The sequence below is a fragment of the Poecilia latipinna genome, unplaced genomic scaffold (genome assembly GCF_001443285.1).
Source record: "Poecilia latipinna isolate Pla-1442-1.1 unplaced genomic scaffold, P_latipinna-1.0 Scaffold436, whole genome shotgun sequence".
Classification (NCBI taxonomy): Eukaryota; Metazoa; Chordata; class Actinopteri; order Cyprinodontiformes; family Poeciliidae; genus Poecilia; species Poecilia latipinna.
This window is the reverse complement of record NW_015113052.1, coordinates 184,423-203,785: the sequence shown is the minus strand read 5'-3', so window position 1 is coordinate 203,785 and position 19,363 is coordinate 184,423. Positions and strand designations below refer to the sequence as shown.

The 19,363-nt window shown below is 40.5% G+C and overlaps 1 protein-coding gene across 19 annotated transcripts in view; it reads left to right on the top strand.

Moving 5' to 3' along the window:
- tnika (TRAF2 and NCK interacting kinase a) overlaps positions 1-19,363 on the top strand; it is a 72,591-nt gene that overhangs the window by 3,680 nt on the left and 49,548 nt on the right. For all 19 annotated transcript variants that reach the window (XM_015038270.1, XM_015038267.1, XM_015038265.1 and 16 more), the window contains exon 2: positions 11,862-11,927. In XM_015038270.1, the coding sequence (XP_014893756.1) occupies positions 11,862-11,927 (66 nt within the window). The remainder of the gene's footprint in view (positions 1-11,861; positions 11,928-19,363) is intronic.

Sequence of the window (19,363 nt, the reverse complement as noted above, 5' to 3'; positions counted from 1 at the left end):
GGGTTGGGGGGGGGTGGGTTTTTGGGTTTTGGGGGGTGTTGGGGGTGGTGGGGGGGGGGGGGGGGGGGGGGGGGTTATAGGCATTGCTTTGCCACAAACCTCACATATTAAAGAGGATTTTTATAAATAGAATTAACACACATGACACCTGGTTTAACATCTCGTCGTTACAGGACAAACATGATGCGAGATTTGAGGAGCTGTGATTTTTGCTGACCTGGATTTTGTGCATTATGGGTCCACCAGCCTAAATGTTTTCGATAAATATAAACCATTTCTACCACTCCCTGCTGATTCTCATCAAGTTTTTTTTTTAATTTATTTTATAAAAAATGCATTAGTTTTGCCCCAGTTGCATTTTTTTTAAATGTAGATTTTTAGTGTATTTTGTGAGGGTGCTCCTCCAGCCTACCTGTGGTTACTATAACCTCTTAGTGAAAGCTGTGCATTTGTGTGATGTAAAAGGATTCCGTTTTTGGAGGGGTTTTTTTGTACTTATCTAATGTGTCGGTAGCAAAAGAAAAAGGAGGCTGCAAATAGGAGCTCTGAGAAACAAAACCACATCTCTCTACCGCCTTCTCTCACAGAGCAGTTAGAGTCTGCATGCAGTAACCTGGTTTCCCATGCGCTCAATTGCGCCTGTATGGCCATTTTTATGCCATTATTGGAAATGCTGTAAGTACCTGCCTCCTCCTGTGTCTTTATTATTTCAGAAGAGCGGATGAGTTCTTGCACCTGCACTCTGTTGTTCCCCTTTTGCTAGTAGTTCTGCTCTTATTTTTATTTCAGTCAGCCTCAGTTGGGCTTGATGTTAGTAGCTTTCGCAATAATCTGTCTATCAGCCGCTTCACCTCTCTTCCCGAGCCGGTCAACAAAAATAAAAATGTTGGGGAAGTGTCCACGCACCGGGTCTCACTGCATGCATGTCTCGTTCTTTTAAAACAGGGGTGTCAAACTCCAGTCCTCAAGGTGCCACTTGTCCTGCAGGTTTTAGATGTGCTACAGGTACAAAATACTGGAATGAATTGGCTTAATTACCTCCTCCTTGTGGAGATCAGTTCTCCAGAGCCTTGCTAATGACCTAATTGCTCTATTCAGGTGTGGTGCAGCAGAGGCACATCTAAAAGTTGCAGGGGAGCGGCCCTTGAGGGCTGGAGTTTGACGCCTGTGTTTTAAAGGCATAATATAATGCTAGACTGGCTCACTTGGTAGGCCTGGGGCAAGCTCCAAGGACACACATGCACAAACTGCAACATGGAGACGATCATTTTGCAAGATTATACAAAAACTACAAATTGTCCACGAGAGTTCATTGGGGGAATGTATTGTCTTCTTCTAGACATGCTTTGCAATGCTTCTGCATGACAAGTGAGTGCAAAGCTCTGCAGGACAAACGGAGTGTGTCTTAAGTGTTCCCTCTGCGCCGGTGTTTATTTATGTGGTTGTTAAAACAATCAAATATATCAAGACCTGAGTTATAAAGGCAAACTATTTGGATTATTTTGCTAATCAAGTCCTGGATTAAAAAAAATAGTACAGTATATTAATTTTAAGTTGAGTTCTCATTGACTCCCTCCACAAGTGGGGCATCCAACGAAAGGCCAGTGCCTAAATAAGCTGGCATTTCACAATTCATGAAAGGTTGAGTGGAAGGAAAAAGTGTGGAAGAGATGCAGCATAAGCAGCAGGGATATTCTACCAAAGAGTGATCCAAAGTCTTGCTTTCCAGACAAAGAATAGTTGAGCTGATTTTTTTTTTTAGTTTTATGTTTGTTTTGTAATGTAGATGATAAGATAAAAAAAAAATCTGTAATGACTCAAGATTAAAAAAACTTTTATTGAAAAACAATTTTAACTTGAATAACTGTATAATGTGTAAAATAAAATCTCTTGAGTGTTTCTTTGGTCAATATTTCAAAGCTAAATCAATCTATCGAAAATAAACAACACTGCTGAAAACTAATTTCAGGAAATCGTAACTTACAACTTAAACTATCTTGTTATCGTGTCTGTGTCGACTTGACACATTCTTTGGTCAAAGTGTGAAACTTGAACTTAGCCACCACTAGCTTGTGGTAGCTAATTAGCGGGTGAAAACATTACGTTTATTTTAAGGAACTAACTTGTTCTCTTGTAAGGCTAAAGTCAATACTGCAACCCATTGACCTTACAGGTGATGTGCAACGTAATTCCCTCATTTTAGTGTTTCAAATTTGGTCAAATCTGATCAGTCCACTGTTTCTTTGTGTCAAAATGGCTACCTGTAAAAAAAAATAAAGAAACCCCCTTCTTTGCTTAACGCAGTTTTAGGTAGTAATTTTACACACATTGGATTAAACGAAGAACCCTCTGTTTTTTTTTTTTTTTTTTTTAATGTTGCACTTATTTTTGGACTGGCTGGCCAATTTGTCCCAAACACCTGTTCTGCTAGTTGTGTGGAAATGTTTCTCATGTGAACAAATCTTAGGTCAACAAGGAAAGGCATTTCCGATTACAACTCAACATGCCAGAACATGCCCAGGATCTCCTCAGTAGCAGATGACAATACAGACAGAGACCAAGACGAGTGCAGAGTCAACCGCTGCGCCGACTAGACAGGAAGTAGGTCAGCTGTGTCTGACGCAGAGGGGGGTGGGAGCGTTCTGGATTTGTGATTGTTACTCTGGTCGTGGTGCTGATGGTGGAGCGTTGAGCTGTGAGCAGGTCTGCTCGACCATCACTCACACAAACGCACAGGAAGATTCAAAGAGGCAGAACCTGGTAGAGAGAAGTGGTTTTTCATGTTTTGCATCCTCTGCATTATTTTTTCTTTTGTCCATGAGCTTCGTCAGCTCTCTCTCTGTCTCTCTCTCTCTCTGTCTCTCTGTCTCTTCGACGTTTGCTGCGGTCTCACATAAAGCCCCAGCAGCACCTGTTATAGATTCAGGTGGCGTGACTCACAATGACAACCAAAGGCCACAAAGTTGAGACATGTTTCATTTTTTTTTTTTTTTAATCATTATTATTATTTATTTATATATATATTTTTTACAGACGGTAGTTTTTATTTATTAGGACACAAGCGTGGTTAGGTCAGAGATGTCCAAAGCAGTGGCTCATCAAGTCAGCTGACGGGAGCAACAGATGGTACACCAGCAGGAAGTTCACAACACACACACACACACACACACACACACACCGACACGTGCACAGAAACTAGCGGTGGAGTAATCTGCTGTGCAGGGATTCAGGTGAGAGATCTGAGATGAAAGCAAAAGCAGGTTAGGATGAGGGAAGAGTGAGATGGCAGACTCTGCTTTTTTTTCACAAAAGTCAATTGCCTTAAGTTACTGGTTAGGTGATTTTAAAAGCAATTATTCAAATGTATATATTTTTTGAAATCGAAAGCCGCATAAGACATGAGTCGGTCTAGCAGATTACATCCCATTTAATGCACACTAAGGTTTGCGGGTGTAGTGTGAGAAAACTGAAAGATTAGATGCGTGGAGACTTTAGAAAGGCACTTTCAATTCAAACGAATTGAAAGTGCAACAAGACAGTTTAAGGTGCTTTAAGTGTGAAACGAGCAATAAACATCACATTTTGTCAAATATTACCATAAAAATCATCAATACACATCAAACATGTTGACCAATGTCCCGTTTTCTACTAATCAAAGGCGACCCTAAACAGGGCGAGTTTAGAGACGCTCCAGCGTTTCATCTGTTTTTGCCGTCTTCTGGAAGTTTGTTCCAGATTTGTGGTGCACAGAAGCTGAATGCCGCTTCTCCGTGTTTGGTTCCGGTTCCAGACCCGAGTGGTCTGGAAGGTTTATACAACAACGATAACAGATCTTTAGTGTATTTTGGGAAACAACGTCGAGGGAAGGACGGCCGCATAAAGAAATAATTCATCCGTTTCTTTAAAAGCAGAGAAAGAGAATGGTAGAGTCTGGTCTCAGACCAAAGGTGTTGATGTGACCAGTGACTAAAGCAGTCCCTCTTCAGAGCCTCTCTCTTGCCTCTCTTTGTTGCCCAGTAAGGCCACATTCCTCAGCCCCTAACCACAGACGCCATAGTAACAGGGCCACAGCAGAGCCCAAGGCTTACACAGATCTTATTCATGAATAGTCTATATACTGTATGGCAGTTTGTCGCTGAGAAATACCCCTCTCCCTTCCCACCCTCCCTCCCACGGTGCCTGCCTGCTTCTAGCTGACCTATTTTTTATTTTTCTCTTCCTCTCTCAAGTCTGTGATGGAGTTGCATTGCGTCCTCTGCGAGTATAAAATGTTTTAAAATGTGTCGTTGGACATGCTTTGCTTGTGCATGGAAAGTATGATTTCTGCTTTAACAAAACGTCCACAAACGGCCGCGCATTGTGGTTTTAAAATGAATTCAAACCGTCATTAACCAACAACATGCTCCAAAGGCCAGTCTGTAAAGAGCGCCGTTAAATAACGCGGTGCAGCGGGGAGTCGCGCAAAAACGATGCATGGGAACGGCAGAAGGAGAGAGTCAAAGGTTAGGAAGAAAGGATGAAGGATGAGAGGGACGAATGGATGGCAGAGGGAGGAAGGTGTGAGATGACAAGTTGGCTGCGACGGATGGCAAGGCGTGAACAGCCTATGAGTTGTGTAGGAAAAAGAAAAAACAACAATTCTGGATCATGAGTTGTCCTCGGCCTGCTGTAAATCCGTGCTCAAGAGCCGACTCCTGGTAATGTAAAGTACATGTCTGGGTAGGGAGTAAAGGGAATTAGGCTACAAGTACATCTTCTTGTCAAGTGGAAGTGGTTTTATGAGGCATACCCGCCCCCAGCACGACTCCTACCATCCTCTTAGGGTCTCTAATTCAATCCACCCCAATTTCTGAAATGTGTTGTTTTCTGTAGACATGGACTGTACTTCCCATGCAACTCTAAAGCAGAAACACATACAGTGCTATAGGTAGGCTGGTATGGAAAAAAAAGACAAACAACTATAGTTTTTGTGCTAATAATAGCACAATAACATATATGCATATAGCCAAATGTAATACTATTAATGTACATTAATAGCCCAATGAATGTGCATCAGTTATTTTTAATACACATTATTTGGGCTATCTATTCTGGTAGCCTACATTCTGCTTCTTAGAGGACATTTTGTTTACAGCTTGCCAGCTCAGCTGCAGTTTTAAAACTGCGATGGCATAGGATTAAAAAAAAAAAAAAAACATTCAGTGGTGCGGTTGTAGCAATGGACCCAAACACAGGCAGGAGGGAGATGCAATGATTTTAGAAGTTATCTAATGGCAAAACTTACAAAAACAGGCAAGAAGGACAGACAGGGAAGACTTCAACAGGAAGCAAAAATGGAGCCAAGATTGCAGGAAAACAGGAGAATCTGACAAAGGAGCATTAATACATTTGGAGGGTGATGATTGGGGCGAGGGTCAGCTGCGTCCAATTAGCTGATGCTAAGGGGAAAAACTGAATAAAATGAATAATGTCTATGCAAGAGTTACAGATAGCAGTTTCGTAGTACGCAAGTGCGATTTCTATCATGGCTGAGAACCATCATCCCCCGAAATATGCCAGGTAGATGTAAAGTATCACAAGTATCGCGCTGGACATTTGGAAATACGGCCAAGTACGGCACGCCGTTTCTATGTGTACCACGTCCCATGAAAAACGGCCTCACTTTCTTTTAATGAAAGCTCTGTGTCATTATGTTTATTAGTTCTCAAGAAGTTTTTACTACTACGTGCCTTAGTGATGAGGGTTGTAGTTTATTGCCAGCTGACATTTTTCTGGATGACGGATAACCAGGTGGTATAAAGAGTTCAGCCTTCAAATTCAACTCAAGTACAAAACATCCTGGGGGGAAAAAAAAAGAAGCAGTTTTTTTCACTACTTACAAGACTCTCAAAGTTTACGTTGTCAATATTTATGTCTGTAGCTACATGACGGTCCAGTAGTGTTACCCTCATACGGAAGAGCGTGAAGGGGAACTTTCTCAGTGTAAGCAGGTGGTTGGTGAGTGTTGTGTCTGTCGGTGTCCGTCCCTGGAGTTTTGCACCGTTGCTGTTTTTTTTTTTTCTTTTTTTACCTTGAGGAATGTGCTCACTTGTCTCACGTTGGTTTTAGTTTGACGTTCCAAATTTTAACAGAATGCTCAACTCACAAAAGAGCTGATTAAAAAGGTTTCTCAGAGTCTCACACCGACAGGACAGACGTCCAGGTCAGAGATTGTGGCAACTAGGAGATATTTTATTATTTTTTATTATTCACAAATGTAGTGTCCCCCTTCAAAGCCTTACCTGTACCTTTTAAAATCAGAGATACTGTGTTAGGCTTTTTTTTTTTTTTTTTTTTAAATGCATTTTAAAGAGGAAAAGTGTATGTGTTGCTTTTGTGTAACATTTTAAAATCATTATTAGGACTACAGGTTGCATCCATGTGCCTGAGAGTTAGCAGTCTGTGTTCCACAGCTCTGCAGCTAACCCAGATTTTACTAATATCTCGCATAGAAGTAACCATAACCTTGCAGCAATAGGGTCTTGTATTGGCGATTAGCTTGATTAGTATGGTTCCCTTCATGTGTTTCCAACTATTTCACATGATCCCAACAGTGAGATTTTCAAAAATAATGCCAGCATTTCCATACACAGCACAATCCACAACAGGACCAGGTGAAACAGAGCTACACCTTCAGCTTCCTGTTTTCTGTTTTGCTGAAGTTGATCCCAACGTGCCACTTCACATAAAAACAGCCTCACTTTTCTGCTAATGAACCTTCTCCATATCCGGGTCTTCTCTCACGTCATTTGAACACATCCCTGATATTAAAGTTGAGTTTTCTTCTTCTTGTCTGTTCAACCAAGTAAGGCTTATAAAAAAAAGATTGGATTTTTGTTTCTGATCAGCCGATCACCAACTAGCATACTCTAGAAATCCTTACATTTGCAATAAATTGCCTTTCTTAAGAACCCTTCTGTTGAAATGTAGCTAAAAATAAGCACTATTTGTGGTTTTCTTTTAATAAGTTAGTCAAGAACCTGTGACATCTGTGTAATAAAATGTGTTGTTTATTACGGGAATATTAGTCACGAATGATTAACCGGGCTCAAGTATTGAATGTTGCAACCAAGGCTTATTATCAAAATGGGGGAAGTTCCAGTCCACTGGGTTTGGTGAGTTTTGGCTTACCACTGGAACAAAATCAGGTGTCAGCTGGATGACTCTTTCCTCCCTTATTTACAAGCAACTGTAGATGTAACGTCTAACTGGTCTTCAGCAGCCTGTTTTGACACTCACTATGATTCATCAGATCGACTCGGTTCATGTGGCAGTCATGTGACCCTCGCAGACAATCGGCAGGGAAGCAAACGCATGAGGAAAAAAAAAAGAAAAAGAAAGAGGAAGGGGGTATAATTGTTGCAGCCATAGGCAACTTTAAATAAGTTGCACGCACACACACACACACACACACTAACTAAGGCTGGCACGTGCTGAGAGCTCATTTTGCAAGTGGCCTATAAATTATGAATGACACTGTGCTATATTTTCTCCAGCCAGCCTGAGGACATGTATGAAGTGGAGCAGCAATAGTACATTGTTTCTCATTTTGTGCATTCAGGAGAGAACCTGTAGGTATGCATTATGTGTCAATGTCAATACACACACACACACACACACAAACGCACACGTTTACAGCATACTCTAGGCAATATTCTTTCCTTTTGTTTGTTTTATTCTGACCCGGTCCAACTGTTTTGTGTGTGTGTGTGTGTGTTACCAGCAAAGCAAAGTGCACCTGAAGTCTGCAGGGAATTCCTGTCAAAAAGTGTGCATGCCGCTCTGAGACTTGATTCAAACACACACGCACACTCGCAGAGAGGCGAAGGAAGTGAGGGGAACGAAACGTAGTCAACCTGTGTCAGATGAAGCCCTCATGGCAAGACGAACAGATTGCAGAAGCTTGATTTCTGCCAGCGCTCCTTGACCGGCTTTTTACGTTTCGTGCCCACTCTTTCTCGTCAGGACGCTCGCACGATAGCCCCCCTGCTCCCCTCCACTCCCCCCCGGTCCGCTTTATGTAGGAGTGTTTTTTTTTTTTTTTTTTTTTTGCACACTGCGTGAATGTGTGCGCAGGTTCCTGCTTCTGAGAGTGTGAACGAGCGAGACGGCGAGAGGATGTGCTTGAGACAGAGAGTGAGAGAATGAGTTTGTCAATGTGTGCATGTGAGGAAAAGTGCATAGGGGTTGGCGTTTACAGCGCACAACAACAAGGCAGAGGTGTGGGGGTTGGGTAAAAGAACAGGAAAAGGAAGAAGAGAGGGGAAAAATGCACAAGACTCCTCGTTCAGAAACAGCTGACAGGTTTGACAGGCCTGCCGAGAGCCACAGAGACAAACATGCAGAGAGGGAGGAAGATGTGGGGAGATGGTGGGGGACAGAGTAAAAGCCCAGAGATGATCTGCTTAAAAAGGATAAAACAGACAAACATTCAACCTGCTGTGTAGATAAGTTTTCCTTTAGCATTCAAAACGTTGTTTGAAAATACAATTTCCACCCTCCCTCTGGCCATAATTCTACAGTTTCCTCTTTGTGGAAGCAAACAGAGAGCGGCTTGTGATGCCAGCAGACAAGCCATGAATGTGAAGTATAAAAAAAAAAAAAAAATGGAGCAGGATGATGAAAAAACTTGCTGAATAAGAAAGAGGCATGTGATAACATAAAAAAAAGAAAAAAAAAAGCTTTTAACTGGGCAAGAGTTGTTCTGGAGAGTGTTATGCAATATCCTCTATTCGGTTTTGCATTTATTCAAAATGCAGTTGTAAACAATCGTGTGATTTTGTATGGGTGACTGAACCCTCTCGCTTTTGCCTCCAGTGAAACATCCTCAGTTCTGTCACTATTAATGCTTTCAAATGGAGTTTGTCCTGGAGTAAAAAAAAAAAAAAAAGAAAAAAAGAAAGCATCAACAAAGCCTGGATACACAACCGTCTCTGAACAAAATTCACAAAACGAGACAGGACTACACAGCTGAGTGCCCGGAGACGGATCTCGGCAAGTTGAGATGGATCAGAGTTACTTTAGATGGAGCAGAGAGAGGAGGTTATTTCTTTCTACTGGTTCACCACTTCACTAAAAACACGCATGCTAGAGGGTCCGTGTGCTAGCTTTCATTAAGGTTTAGCCAGCTGTAGCTTTTGTTAGCTTATAGTGAGGGAAGTCCTGATAGTAATCCAAATATTAGCTGTGGGTGAGTAATTAGTTATCGAATGAGCGACACTGGGGCAGCTGATCACACCTGTTGTTGCTAAGCTGTCTCTGCGACACTTTAGCTCTTTTGAAGCCCAAAACATTTCTGAATCCAGCTAGTTTCAGTATAGACAGAAGTATTGAAGCTTAAAAGGGCGGGTGGGAGGGGACCCCAAAGTGGTTTCCTTTGTCTGCTCCAGGTTAGGTTCACGTCGTTACCAATTTGACAAAATGTTCTCCAGCTGTTGCGAGTGCCTGAATGAACAGGCGAAAAATCCAACTTCCTGTAAAGTAGCTGCTTATACATATCAAATTTAATTAAGTTAACACATCTCTGATGCAAAGTGATTTCCAGTATTTCTTCACTCTGAAACCACTTCAACACCGAAGAGCATTCAGGTTTGCATGCTGTTAGTTCTTATGATGCATTCAGTGATCTGAAAAAGATGGTATCTTTCAGCTCCCGAATGGGTATTCAAGCAGAAAACCTGCCTGTTTCAGTCCCCATCCAATGTGTTTATACATCTATGCTTTCTGAACATAGTTTGTACTTTACAAGTTGTTTCTGTTAGATTTGATATCTACAAATACCTTTGCGTAAACGACCAATATTGAGGACAATAATATCCCCACACTTTCTTGAAATAAAAACAATGTCCACAGTGCTCCGTTCATGATTTTACCAAAGACTTAGGGGTCTGGAAGTCCAAAGCCTTTGGGTGGATGGTCACTATTACTTGTTGCCTGTCCATTCAGTCACTATTACTTGATTTAAATCAAGTGCAAATTGGATCTTCCATAACTTACGAATCCTAAGTTAGGATTTAAAAGTAGTTAAGCCAACAAACCGTTGAGCAGCATGTGAGACGTTGTAGCTGACGTTACAAAAACAGCCACTGTAAACCGATCTAGAAATTGAGAGTATGACCTTTGTCACTGAATATTTTATTTTTACTTATTTGCAATAGGCACATTTAAAATGTTGAGTCATTTACTTACCTTTAAATCCCTCGGACATTGAATTCTTTCACAGCTTTATTCAGTTTGACAGCACTGGGCATGAAATTTATGGCATTGCAATGTGTTATACCAAACGTGCCAAGAACACTTAAGAAATTGTGGACTATAAACAATGAAGTTTGCTGTTTACCTCTCAAGTCCATGGCAACATGACTACTTTAAGACTTTGGCAATGCCCGGGATGCAAGAGTCTAAGGGGTTTAAAGGGTCCAGAGACTTTCTGGGCCCCTCAAACATATTCACTGTTGGAATGAAAAGAGTGTTGGCAGGAGGAACTTGTCCTGGAGTCTGTCAGGAGTGAAAGAGGGCTATGTAGATAAAGCAGGAAGCAATAGAGAGACATAGATGGACATCAGCTGGTTGGTAAACCACAGCCAGAGAAGTGGAGGGAGAGGAAAGAAAGGGAGAGGGTAGATGCCAGCTATTGTAGGAATGCCGTAGCAACATGCAGTGGAGAAGCAGGGGGGAGGTGTGTGTGTGTGTGTGTGTGTTTAAATTTGCAGGGGTCAGTGGGTTTCGCGCTCTATCCGAAGTTCTTCCAATTCTGTGTTGGCAACTTGGTGTCTACGGACTTGAATTATTAGCTAGTGTGGATGCTAGCCTGAGACAACTCGGCACTGCATTCCTAAACAGCAAACACTTGGAGAGTGGGAAGTGCAGGAACCTGCTGCTGGGTGAAAGAAAAACTGTGAAAGGAGGCCAACCTGTGGGCTTCCATCTTAGGAAGGCCCAGGATGTTATTACAGGTTGGCAGGAAAAGGTGTCCCTGTAATTTTAGCTCTTCCTTAAACAAACGAAATGGACAAACTCAGATTTGGGCTTTTGTCAGAGTCACAATAAAACCAGGTCAGGTAAGCTGATAAAAAAATTAGATAACTGAATTATGATGAGAAGAGGTGGAACTGAGTTACGCAGAGGCTGAATCTGACACCTTGGTGTTTTCCCATTGATTTCCAGACTATTTGGGTTCCTGGAAGATACTTGGGAAACTCGTGTTGATTAAAAGTATATTGATAACTTGAAATTAGCTGCCGCTGTAGCGAAGATTCTGTTTCCTGTGATTATTGTTGAGTTTGTTAGCATGGTAACATTTTTTTTTTTTAGCTGGTACTGAAAACGTGAGCAGGATGAATGACTGTAATTTTTCTCAAAATTTCACAGTAAAATATTTGAAAGGTATTCTGTTGATATTGACAGGACTACAAAACTAATAAAAGGCCATCTTTGCATTAGTATTCTTCAAACTATATTCTCTCCTTATGGTATATCACGTTCTGAAGGAAACGGTGAGCTACTGCCCCCCGTAGAATATAATTCAAAAAAAGAGAAAGCAACTTTTTTTTTATATATATATATATATATATATATATATATATATATATATATATATATATATATATATATATATATACTATATATATGTACTATATATATATATATATATGTATAGTACAGCGCCTATGTACTTTTTGCCATAGGCAAAAAGTACATAGGCGCTGTACTTTTTGCCATTTGTTTTTGTTTAACTAAACAACTTTCTCAAACACTAAGAGTTTGCTTTACCGAACCTTCAAAATCATAATCCTTCCACTGTGTTTCCTTTGCATTTGCAGGATCCTTCAGGCATCTTTGACCTGGTTGAGCTGGTAGGAAATGGCACCTACGGCCAGGTGTACAAGGTAAGATGTCGAGCCCATCTTTTTTTTCTTTTTCTTTTTTTTTTTTTTTTTTACCAGACTTTTCCATTTTATCAGCTTTTATGCATTCTGCTGGAATAAAAAGCAGAAATGTGACTGGAGGAAATGGCGTACAGGAAAAAAAAACAGAGAAATCGAGCTTGTGTAAATAAGTCGAGGACATTTTTATTTTATTTTTTTAGGAAATGTTGTTCGTTTTACACACCCGTCTCTTTCTACATCGTGGCAGTATCTTTCTAACATTCACACGTCTAAGCGAGGTCTTTGAAAAGAGAAAGAGGTAAAAGAGAAGCACATGCGTATGTTGCTTTGCACTTGTGACATCAATGTGGTTTGAGTAACGTTGTTGTCAGATGGACTCAGGGACTCAGCTGTTTTCCGCTGTTGCAGAAATCTTACTGTCTATGTTACTGTCTGAAGTTCCTCTTCCTGCCCTCACCCCCATCGCAGGCCTGTCAGTCTCACTGCCTTTTTCTGCTTCACCGCAGGAGGTGGCACCAGCCCCCTTCGTAATAAACGTGCTCTTTTAACCTGGGGGGGGGGGGCGCCACTGATACAGGTGTGCCCCCTGTGAGTGCATGCATGCAAGTGTGCATATGCATGAAGCTGTGGCTAACAGACCAGAGAGTCAAGGTCAGGCGGTGATGGAAAGGAGCTGTTGTTACAGATGACTGGACTGAATGTAAGGTCAGACAGGGGTCAGACATTCATCTTCACACTTCTGGAAATAATCCGACGCCCTCTCATGTGCATGTAGGTCTGCGATGTACAGGATGTAGAGCAAAAACACAGAGAGAGCATGTGGAAAAAAAAAAAAAGAGAAAAGTGTAACCACTTATGTCTGATATGCTTTCTGGCTGAAAGCTTATTTATCAGTCCCTCACACTGAATCACAGACTCTTCTAGTTGCCTTTTGGGGTTTAGGGTCATAGTCGGATCCACACCTCTGGATGACTGAATGGTACACAATGTACAAGGCTGTGGAGAAAGCTGTGGGCTTGCGGTTACTAAGCTAAAAAAAAAAAAAAATCATCCTCATTTGGTGTTATAAAAATAGCTAACATTTCTTAATAGCAAGAAATGTTTTACATCTCAGTTGAATTAATAAGACAGAATAGAAGGAAACTTTGTTTAATGTAAGAAATGTAAGAAAATCTCGGTTTGGAAAGCTCAGGAGTTGAAGTATTGCCACGTGTTGATCTTGGGTGCAAATTGTTGGCCAAATTGATATGAAGGCCGGAGTTAATTAAGCAGTGTGCCCATGGATGTACAGCTCTTTGCAAAAGTATTCATCATTCTTGATCAGTTCACCGTTTTGTGACAGTGCAACCACAAATGTACTTTATTGGAGTTTTATGTGATGAAGCAACACAGAGTAGAGTGTAATCGAGAACTTGAAGGGAAACCATACAGCCAATCAGCAGTAAGGAAAATGAGTGGCGCTCCTGGATTGGCTGCTTTGCAACTGCCAGCCAATAGCTCATCTAGTAACATTACGTTCAGGTACTTGAGCTTTGCAAGCTGCTTTTTCTTTACAAAAAATCACAATTAGGCAGATTTTCTGTGAATAATGAGCTAAGTTCAATGGAAAAATTTGCGAATAGGTGAATTTGTGAAGAGTGAACCTTGAATAGTTGACCCCAGTGAAACACATTTAAGTTTGCAGAAACTAAATAACAGATATGACTGGTTTTGCAAGTCCCTTTGTATCACTTCATGGCAAAATGTGATGTGTGAATGACTTGGAGGTGTTGTGCTCTGATATGTCTGTGCATATGGGGCATTTTGATATTTTCTACTATATTTTCAACTTTATGCATGATTTCTTTCCTATCACGCTACACATTGTTGCAATATTCATGAAAAGCCTAATAAAACATCATTTTTTTGAGCATTAACTGCAGTTGTATTTATTTAAGTATACTGACATTTTAATCAGATGATTTATTTATTTTTTTGCTACCTTCCACCATATTGACATTTAAATTAGCCTGCAGAATATGATTAAAAGGTAAGACTCGACCCCCAAGAGGCTGGCATTTTTGACATTTAATTTAAACTCACAGAAAATTAAATCAAGGTGCAGTTTTTATTTTTTATTTTTTAGAAGAATCCCTCTGCAGAATTAGGTTTGTGTCAGATACGTGGGGTCACCCAGCCACGCTTTCCTTTTGTCCTTACATATTTCTCTAATGGTCAGCAATGCGTTTCATCTTTCTGGTGATATTCCGTCTGCAGTGTGCAGTCTCGCTGCACCTCTGTGTGCCTGGGAGAGAGAGATAACAGTTTTATCAACCTGTCCATTCCTCTGTCTCGTTAAATGATGCACATCGGCTCCTCGGAGCTCTTTATTTGCTATGTTATGTTTGCACGTAGAATTTCGTCAACAAACAAACAAAAAAAAAAAACTAAAAATGTCTTGGAAAGTTGTTTTTGTTACATATTCTCCCCGTCAGTAAACATATTTGTAACGGGGTTGGTGATAGGTGAGAAGCTGCAGTGAAAAGATCAGCTTAGCTCCCCTCTCTCTCTCTCTCTCCCCCTCCCTCCCTCCATGTTAGTCATGTTTCCTTCCTCTCCCTCCTGCTCATCCATATCAGTTTTCATTATTCTTATTATTGTGGAGGCTCATTGTTTTGTCTCATTTCCTTCCTTTGGGCTTAAGGTGAGCAGGATGAGCCTATGTATGTGTGTGTATGTATATATGTCTTCCGCTGGCTGCCTTAAAAGGACCATAAATAGAGAACATGGGTATTGCTGAATAATTAAACACTTTATCTCTCCACTTTGCTTCCTCCCCATCTACTGCTATCAGTTCCTTCCTTTAGCCTTTTCTCTGTTGTCACTCTTGTCACTTGCCTTTCCATGGCTCCCTTATCAGTATTTCCTCTTTTCATTTTGCAACATCCGTCCTTTTCCTGCTCTGGGTTTAGTTAGATTCTCTTACTTGTGCTTTAGTTCTATTTTTCTGAAGGCTCTGAATATTTAATGGGGCTCGAGGGTAATGGGCATCTCCAAAGTGAGAAACCTGCTCAGAAGACTTCATAATGAATGAATGAGGGAAAGAGACATCATTCCTGGCCTGGATTTTGGAGCACACACTGACTAGATATTTAAATGTCCGGTTAAAGAGACTGGTTTATTTCAAAACTGCTAATTGCAAAAATGCTATGTATCATTTTAGAAGGTTTTGTTTTCTTCAGATTCAGTGACCATTTCAGAGGACCTTGTTGGGAATGTCCTTTTTGTTTTTGACACTGATCCAGGTCATTTAATAGAAGGGATTTGCCACTTTCAGTTCCCAGTCCAATATTTTACCAAAATCAATGCAAAATATACACATATATGCTGAAAGTGTCCTGTTTGTCTCTGTGTGTTACCCTGCGATGGACTGGTGGTCTGACCAGGGTGAGAGCTGGTCATCGTTTGTGTTTACGTTGTCTTCACATGCTAGCGCACCGTGAACGACCTTTGCGGTCTCTGTAGAGGAAAGATGCAGCACAACACAGTGACAAGAGTTTATCTCCATGATGACACAACACACTGACAGAGCTCCTCCTCACACAAAGTGCTGCACACACACTTTAAATATTCACCATTCAGACCAAAAGACACACACACACCTGCTAGTATGGTTTCCATTTATTTCACTAATGTTGCCTCTGTACATATTGTAGATGTGTTACTAGAGAATAGCAATAGTTTGATTTTTCTTTCCTTTTGCCATCTCAGTGGCCATTTTTACTTTTTTTAAATGGACTGTGGTAGTCCCGCTGTGTTTCTCCTATTCCCTTAGTCCCTATTTTGCACTCAAAAAACCACTTCAAAGCTGTTTTTTTTTTTTTAATCTCCTTTATCTGCTGGAAATCATTCTACAAAGTACCATGGGCTATTTTTTTTCTCTTTGTGTGCCTGCCAAATCCTTCTCCTTCTCACAGTAACACACACGATACATGCACGGTGTAGGGGACCATGGAGAGACTGGTTGGTCCTAAAATAGGAACAGAGCAATCAACAGCGCCTGTGAAACCAAGGTATACCTTGATACCAGTAGCAGCCACAAGCTATACTAATGTTTCCCATTTGCCCTTCAGACTGACTGTCTTCATGTTATAGAGATTTTCTTGCTCCAACGAACTTGATTCAAAGAACTGAATTAATTTTTTAGTATAATATGAAGTTCTTCTGGAAACTCCTCAGTTCTAAAACATGCGTGTCTGCGCAGGATAAAATAATCCTCGCATCACAATTATTAAGTTTTACTAATTAATAAAATGCAATATTTTCATTGGAACTGGAATACTGACATTTTAAGTAGCGACTTCGGTCATGAATGTGCATAATTTATGGTAATTACATTGCTCTTGAAATCCCTTCTTAACCTAAGTGATGGTCTACTTGAAATAAGAGCCAGCTAATATTATACAAACCTGAGGTAGTGTCATAAAAGGTCAGCATGCAAATAAATGATGGATGCATTGCTCTTAAAGGTAATAAAATTACTCTTAGAGAGTCTCAGCTGTGTAGGCTACAGGGTTATGATATGCTCTCATGTAAATACACAGTAATTCTTTACGTTTCCTTGTTTGCAGTGCAGTTGCTCGCTCGCAGAGGTTTGCGTTGTGAATCCGTCATTGCTTCGCTCTCACCGTTTGCCTTCAGACACGCAAGAGTTCAATCTCTGGAGTCCTCACGGATGAAATGTGAACCCCGACCGAGGTGGATGTTGCTCATTACGGTGGAAACAGCAGATGGGCTTGTTCTGTTCATGGATGTATAGACACACTCACACCTGGCTGTGCGTTCATTAACCCACATCCGTGCTGCGTGTTCCCCAAGGCCACGCCGCCCCACTTACCCAGATGCCTCCCACCCAGACCGGAGTCAATTAGCCATGCCTTGAACCAATAACGATCTTTGTTTTTGTTTTTTTTCTTCCAATTTTCCATGATGCATTGTGAATTGAACTCCATCACAACATCACCGGGTGCAATATTGCGATCACAAAGTACGGCCTGAATGCAGGATTTTGTGGAATATTATATTTCAAATGGCTTACATGCAAATATTTAATTCTGCTAATGTATTGGACAGACTTTCACTACCCTTGATGCCCACGCCTGGCGCATGTTTTTGTTGGCAAGATGCTAAAGTTCACAAAGAGTAGTGGAGGGAACATTATGACAAAGAAAAAGAAGGAAGGGCATAAAAAAAATGTATGTTAGTTGTGAACATCATCATTACAGCACTTGGCAACAGTGCCGCAATTACTTGTATGTCTTCCACCATTCAGTCCCGCCATGTTGTCTTCATACAGCGTCTCCCCCAGATGAACCTGGAACTCTCCAACTAATGCTCATCATTAGGAACTGCTCTGCTGAGGCTTTCTTCTTTCTAACTGAACAGATTATTGCCATTTGATATTTTATTCAATAACACGCATCAGTGCTGAATCTCTCTATTATCCCCTATTGCCCCTGTAATCTCATTTTTTAGCCTCTTTTGTCTCTTGTTTTTGCTCCTCGCCCCCCGCCCCCTTCCCTCTCTCTGCATTACCTGAAGTGCTTCTTCTTCTCATGACTCCCATCCTTCTCCACAACCTTGTTCATCTTCCTCCTCCTATCACTTTCTTACCTTCAGCATACACAGTAAATCAGTTTGGCTGTTCGTTTGACCTCTGGAGGTGCTGAAGTGTGATACCACTGTGCTGAACCTGCCTGTTTGCTGCAACCCCCCCCCCCCACCTCCCTCTTTCTGCTTTCTCCTCCTCCAACTCATGTAGCACTCCCTCATGTCAGGAAGCCCTGATTCTCTATTTCTGTCTCGGACCGGTCCCACTGTATGCTTCAGTGTTGCAGAAAGGGTGGACTTTGTTTCCTTTTGAGAACTTGCAGGAAGTGTCATTTACAGCACTGACACACTGAGTCGGTAATCCAGTGCAAGAGTTAAGCGATCGACGGTTTATTTATTTTCTAAACGGGCGTTAATCATGTGTACAGTAAGAACTGAAGTTAGGTGTGTGGATAACTTTGTAAAAATCCCACATTCTGCAGCTGTTTTAATGGATTTAACAACACAGAACTAAATTGCAGGTTGCAGTGGGTCAGCTCATGCATGTGTGATTCACTTAATATAATCTGGATCACACGCTGGCCCCCCAGCGTTGAGTGCTGGGGGGGCGGATGGACAGCGCATTGCAAGAAGGGGGAGGAGGTCTGCCTGTAGAAGGAGGGGGGCGAAGGAGAGACGTTAATCCCCCCGATCCCCCTATAAATGCTATTTTATTTATATAATGACGGCTATATGGGAATATGGTAAATGTCGCCTGAAGTGGTGGTGGTGGTGGGCCATAATTTAACAGTTTGTATATGTTAAATTACGGGGAAAAAACTGTTCAATTACAGAAAAATTCTGCTGAAATTCCGTAAAAAACGATAAGATGTATTGGCAGAAAATTACCAGGACATTTCCCCTTTTTTTTAATGGAAAAAAAATGAAATAAAATACTGTTGCATTACGGGAAACTTCTGACGGAAATTCTGTAAAAAAACACTGAAAATATCCTGGCAGAGAATTACCAGGACATTTACTGTATTTTTAATTAAATTTTTTTTTTTTTTTTTTTTTTAATTTCCATCAAAATATTTTCCATAATTTAACAGTTTTTATGTCAAATTTACCAATATTTTGTTAACCCAAAACTGAAATTCTCTCTCTTTTTACTCTGTCTTTTGTGATTTATTCACAAACTTTTTTTTAAAAAACCTTGGACTTTTCCAAATACTTTTGTCCTCCAAACCATTGAAGTCTGTATTCTATACCATATGTTAATTATAGTGTAAAATATGTTAGTTAATGTATTTAATATATTCTTAACATAATTTTGAAACAAAATTTAATTGTAAGTCCACAGGAAATGTAGTTGTACAACACAAAACACTTAGTTTGAAAGTAGCTCATGCAAAGTGATGTAAAAATGAAACCATTCTACAATTTGCAGACTTTATTTTGCAATTTAAGACCATAAATTGACATGTCATCTAGTTTTTATAACTAACCTTTACTATTATATATTAAGAACTCAACATATTCTTGAGTTTGCTAATGTTTATCTTCTGTACATCACAACTAATTTATTGCATTTTACTATACAAATTTTCAACATATAAATTAAATGTAAAGCAGTCTTGACTCTAGTCTTTGAAGTCAAATAAACAATTTTGTTAAGTTATTACTATAAGATGGAACATAAAAAAATTGCTTTTGAACATGAAAATCATAGTTGTAAACAGGACCAACATAATTCAACATAAATGCCGAAAGTCAACCATTATTTGTATGAAATACAGGTATAAATATTTTGTTAAAAATCAAATGCTACATAAACCCAGCCGGTAACACTTTATTTGAAGGCGGGT